At 44.9% G+C, this 5,437-nt stretch overlaps 1 protein-coding gene across 1 annotated transcript; it reads left to right on the top strand.

The window, feature by feature from the left end:
- The first annotated feature begins 1,111 nt into the window (after positions 1-1,111).
- Positions 1,112-4,933, top strand: LOC148454016 (kinesin-like protein KIF19). Its single transcript, XM_088461361.1, has 4 exons — positions 1,112-1,193; positions 1,942-2,078; positions 4,100-4,196; positions 4,914-4,933. Exons 1-4 carry the CDS (start codon positions 1,127-1,129, stop codon positions 4,931-4,933), a joined length of 321 nt encoding a protein of 106 aa, XP_088317487.1. The 5' UTR covers positions 1,112-1,126.
- The last annotated feature ends 504 nt before the right edge of the window (positions 4,934-5,437 follow it).

Here is a 5,437-nt window from a genome sequence, read left to right as displayed (position 1 = left end):
CACACACAGATATCACAGCCAGCATGATTCAGCCAGAGCAGATGTCCCAGGAGAATTGCAAACACAGATCCATGGAGCAGCTGACAGAGGTAAGTCTCAAGGCAAAAAGGTGACAACTAGACAGGATCGTGACAACACCTCTTATCGAGAGAGCTGTCCTTTGTGAAATCAACCGCGGTATGTACGCGAAGTCAGGGGATATGTACCGCGTCGCGATAGCGATGCTTAGTACATCTCCCCCTATGAAGCAGTGACTAAAAGAGTTTATATAGATATCAGCAGAATTTTCCTGGAAACTGTGCTGAGATGCTGATAAATATGACTCTATAATACCAGATCACGTTCCCATGTGTGATTTTGCTTTTATCCATTACTATAAAATGGACTTAAGATCTTCTGCTCCAGCCGCAGAGATGCTTATAAGGCCTCGTGTCTTATAGTGAACATGTGTCTTCTCTTTCCTTACAGACAGTACTACTGCAGGACCCTGGCGAGGATCCCGATGATGTCCTGCATTGCTGCAGGACCAGGGAGAGGACATTCACCTTTTAATGAGGTGTTTGATCAGGCAGCTACCCAGGTGATTGTAATCCTGAACTATTTACAAAGAATAATAAAAGTTAATAATATATATAATACAATACTCAGGGATATCTTATGAGAGGAGGGTTCCTGTGTAAAGTCTTTGAACGGGTCCCCCCCAAACCATTGTACGTGAGGTGCAGTCTCTGGTACTGTGCCAGAGCTTATTGTGCAGACATACTGTATATCTCTGGGAAACTGGTGCCACAATGTAGATTATTTTTGAGGCAGCTGCATGGTAAGTACATACAATGGTTGTATGGAGTGCAGTGTGGTCCCCCCTGGATTCAGATGCCCATGTGTACCACACACCCTGCACCCATTATACATATGGCAGCGCTGCTCATGCTGCATCTTGTAAGGGAGTAAAATAGCGCATGAGAACAATTTATCTTCATATGTGACTGTAGCATCAGCCAGTAATACTTGTACAGCCGTCATTTCTCTTTATTCAGTATAGGGCATACTTTTACATTATTTTCATGATTGCTTATGTATCATCAATAAATGTGTCTCATTTCAGAATCATGTCTATCAGTCCACCATGAAGAACCTAGTGGATGATATCATCTCGGGGTACAGTGCTGCTATATTTGCGTACGGCCCTACAGGTAATATTAATGTTATTAATACATAAGTCTAATTGTTTATATTGTATGTGTAAAAGTAGTGAGCTCTTGAAATGAGTGGTGGTAAAACATGTGACCATCTGTATTGTTAGTAATTGTGAGCGAGTTGTTTCCTTACGGGCAGTGTAATTATTCAGGTGGTTCTAGAAAGTGAGGCGTTAGGTGCATGGCACAATCCGGGTCTGAGCACTGAATACTCAGTCTAGTGATGACAGATACAGGATAATAGATGAACATTTGAACTGAAAACATCCAATAAGGGCACAAGTCATAGTACTTAAGGATAACTATTTTATTTGGGGCATGGTAATAGCATGTGAATGGTGACAAGTGTGGTAGTGCTGGTAAAATTGTATTGATCACATAACTATGTCACAATGTTGTTTTATGTTGTATTAAAAAGCTCCCAAATGTGCATACATTAGATTTTTATATAGCATCTTAAATGATGTTTACATTTTAATGGTTACATTGTCAGCTTGTAATAGGCTGTGGTTACAGCTGCTTCAAACTCTCACTGACCAGGGAATAGGTGCACCCATCACCAAATGTGGAGGCAGCATTTTATGGGCAGAACAAATATACAATAGTGTACAGTCTAAATATTGGCTTAGTCACATGATGTCTGTCACTGTTAATTACTGACATGACACATTGTATAATTACATATCTGCCATTCTTTCTTGTAACGTCAATGAGTGTATGCCTAATACCTTTATATTTATTACAGGCATCGGGAAGACATTTACTATGATGTGCAATGTCCATGAGCCCGTAGTGATATTCCGCACTCTGAAAAATCTATATAAGACCATCGAGGTGCAGAGAGGGCAGAATAAATTCTCTGTTTCATTGTCATATGCTGAGGTAAACATGTGAGGAATATGTGACATATGTTTTTATTAGTATTATTATTATTATTATTATTATTAATCTTTATTTATATGGATGCAGCATTTTATGGTCTGATAGCAGAGACACAGTCGGAGACATGAGTGAGGAGAGAGGGGGAGGGGTCAGGGGAGGAGAGGTAGATCTGAGTACCATCAGCATAAACATTATATTGGAGGCCAAAAGAGCCAATGAGTTCACCTAAAGAAGATATATAGAGGGATAATAGGTGAGGTCCAAGAACAGAATCTTGGGGGACACCTACTGTTAGTGGAATTGGGGGGGGAGGAGTGGAGTTATGAGGAAACAGAGAAGGAGCAGTCAGAGAGGTAGGAGGACAGCCAGGAGAGGGCAGTGTCCAAGGGAGTGAAGGATTTGCAGGAGGAGAGGGTGGTCCTCAGTGTCAAAAGCAGCAGAGAAGTTGAGGAGCATGAGCAGAGAATAATGGCTCTTGGACTTGGCAGTAAGGAGGTCATTGCTTTCTTTCATCAGCGCAGTTTCAGTGGAGTGGAGAGTATGGAAGCTAGACTGAAATGGGTCATGCAGGGAGTGGGAGGAAATAAAGCTGGTAATGCAGTTGTAAACAATACGCTCAAGGAGTCTGTGGGCAAAAGGGATTAGAGAGATGCATCGGTAGTTGGAGAGAGTGCTAGGATCAAGGGTAGGTTGTTTAATAATGGGGGACAAGGGCATGCCTGAATGCAGAGGGGACAGTGCCTGATTCAGACCCGGACACTAAGAAGCATTCGCTCATAGCTGCCGATGGTTCGCACTGTGCACATGAGTATGCATCCCCGTGCACATGCGTGAGCCAGTCCTTGCAATCGGGAATTGTGTGCTCGTAGAACAAAGTCTGAGCGCTACTACCTTGAGTGACAGTTAGCGCCATTTGTGAGTGGCAACAGGGGGAAGGTGCTTGTGAACGGGGGAGTGGTGGTGTGAACGCAGGTGTGTCTGGGCATCAAAACTGTGTTTAAAGGGTGTGCGTAATTAGCAGGCAGCATCATAGTACACATCACCTGGCTGGATTTTACACTGAAGTGCTCGCAGTAAGGTAATGGCAACCTCAATCGCTGCGATTGCTCCCGATGGTAACTGATGTACCGATGGTTGCATACTCTTCCTGGAGATGACCTGCGTAGGTGGGTGTCTTAAGACAGGCTGGTGGGCGTCTGCATGCACAAAGTGATCGCACGCCAAGACATGGTGGGTGTGCTTATGCCTTGCCGTGCAAATGCCTACCTTGCTGGGTGTGTGCCGTAGTTGCATATGCTGGGAGCGAGCGTACGCATCTAACAGGTGGGTCTGAATCAGGCACAGTGCCTGATGAAAGGGAGATATTGAAGAGTGGGAAAGATGGGAACAGGCAGTAGGAGAGAGTGCATATAAAATAAAATTATTTTAAATAATCACTGTATCTGTTTACACTGTATGGGACATACTGCTTAAGCATTTATTAATTGTGTAAAAATAGGGCAATGCTACTTTACAATATACTGATAACACTACCAATCCACATCTCTACACCATCTCTGTGTTATTGTGCGCTATACACACTTATTACACCTGATACACCTGCAGCAAATGCTGTATTTCAGCTGGATGCATCTTGAGATGATTCTAGCCCAAAAAAATGCATGAAATATGCTTTTTATGTGTCCTCCTTTCGTACATTCTATGCACATATGTGCCCAACTATAAGTGATTCCCCTACATGTGTAATCGGGCATAACTAGCAATCACCAGGCCATGTAACAAAGTTTAAGGGGTTAACTAAGACCCCCTGCTTTTTTGAGAATGTATGGGGACTGATGCAGAACTGAAAGCTAAGGTGGGCCCCTGCCATGTATGTACTGGCCCTGAAAAACCTATTCTTTATGATATGCAGCATCTGGAGAACCACAAGTGACACATGCCCTTTCCAGAGAGTAAATGTGGATTACGCACTTGTCGTGTTTGTATTGCAGACAGTGATTATTCCTTCGTTACATTTTCAGGTCTACAATGAAACCGTTCGGGATCTGCTAAGACCGTCCTCTGGATGTTTGAATCTTAGAGAGGATCCCTACGGCAACACCAGGATAGAAGGGATTGGTGACTATCATTAGTCTGTGCTACCATTATGCAACATCCATGCTTCACCACTAGTCACCCCAGTCTATATTATTATTATCATCTTTTATTTATAAGGCACCACAAGCATTGGCGTCACAAGGTGGGTGCAGGGGGTGCGGGCCACACCCGGGTGTCACCCGTCGAGAGGTGACACCAAGGTGCAGACTCCCCCTCAGTGACAGGAGCCAAGTGCTGCACTGTAGCATTAAGTGCTGCACTCGGCTCCTGTCACAGTGAGGGAGCCGGCACTACCCGCACTTCCGGCACCCCCACCACTCCATTGATAACCATGGGCTGCAGAGGTCCAAGCAGCAAGCCCCCTTCCCAGAGACCACACCACCTACCCAATGCCATGCCCCCTTTTTGTCGGCGCGCGCCTGGGCCGCGCCCGTGGCATCTCTCCTCACATTGGGTGTCACCGCAGAGAGGGACGCCACTGACCATAAGGGATCTGCAACACAGAACAAGGGGGATACAAATGACATTAAGTTACTGTATATAAGTACAGACTAATACAATCAGGGTTGCTGTATGCAAAAAACCATTAATGTGTGAATGAATAAGCAGAGCCCATGACTGTGTGACTGCTGGTGTAGTGACCCTGCTGTAGCTATAACACATGGGCAAGTGTAACTTTATGAGTTGTTTTGTGTAACTACAAGAGTGTTGGTGCATCTATATTACTTTCTTTTTCAGGCCATCGCATTAATGACTAAAGGGAATAAGCGCCGATCTAAGGCAGCCACAGCTGCCAATAAGAACTCATCCCATGCTGTTGTGCAAGTCACCGTAAAGCTGGCAAGCAATGATGGAGTGTGCACGGGCCGGCTGTATATGGTAGACCCGGCGGGATCAGAGCGCGCATGCCAGGTACCACTTGTATTTTACATATCATTATAATTTCTTTGTATTTCCCCCTGCAATGCCAAAGAGGTAAATATCATTAGTTTGCTATCCTTCTGCAGTGTTTATGCTTCACCACTAGTTGTCACTGGGCCTGATTCAGCAAGGATCACAACTATGATTACGCACGCAAACGGCCGATTGTAGCATTCTGCGCATGCATCGCAGTGCGCGTGCGCAAACTCTCCACTGCAATCGGGACAGCGATCACAGTGACTACGTAGGCCATCACAGAGTGATTGACAGGAAGTACCATTTGAGGGTGGTGACGGGGGGTTGGCTGGCAAAACGCAGGTGTGCCAGTGTGTTTGAACGCC

The sequence above is a fragment of the Taudactylus pleione genome, unplaced genomic scaffold, assembly GCF_031769625.1.
Source record: "Taudactylus pleione unplaced genomic scaffold, aTauple2 ptg001041l, whole genome shotgun sequence".
NCBI classification, from domain to species: domain Eukaryota; kingdom Metazoa; phylum Chordata; class Amphibia; order Anura; family Myobatrachidae; genus Taudactylus; species Taudactylus pleione.
Note: the sequence above shows the minus strand (reverse complement) of the source record. Positions and strands in the feature narration are given on the sequence as shown.

Coding starts and splice junctions, on each gene's coding strand:
- LOC148454016 (XM_088461361.1), top strand. CDS start 1,127: ATGAAGAACCTAGTGGATGATATCATCTCGGGGTACAGTGCTGCTATA. Junction 1,194..1,941: donor ATTTGCGTACGGCCCTACAG/GTAATATTAATG, acceptor TATTTATTACAG/GCATCGGGAAGACATTTACT. Junction 4,197..4,913: donor CACCAGGATAGAAGGGATTG/GTGACTATCATT, acceptor TTTCTTTTTCAG/GCCATCGCATTAATGACTAA.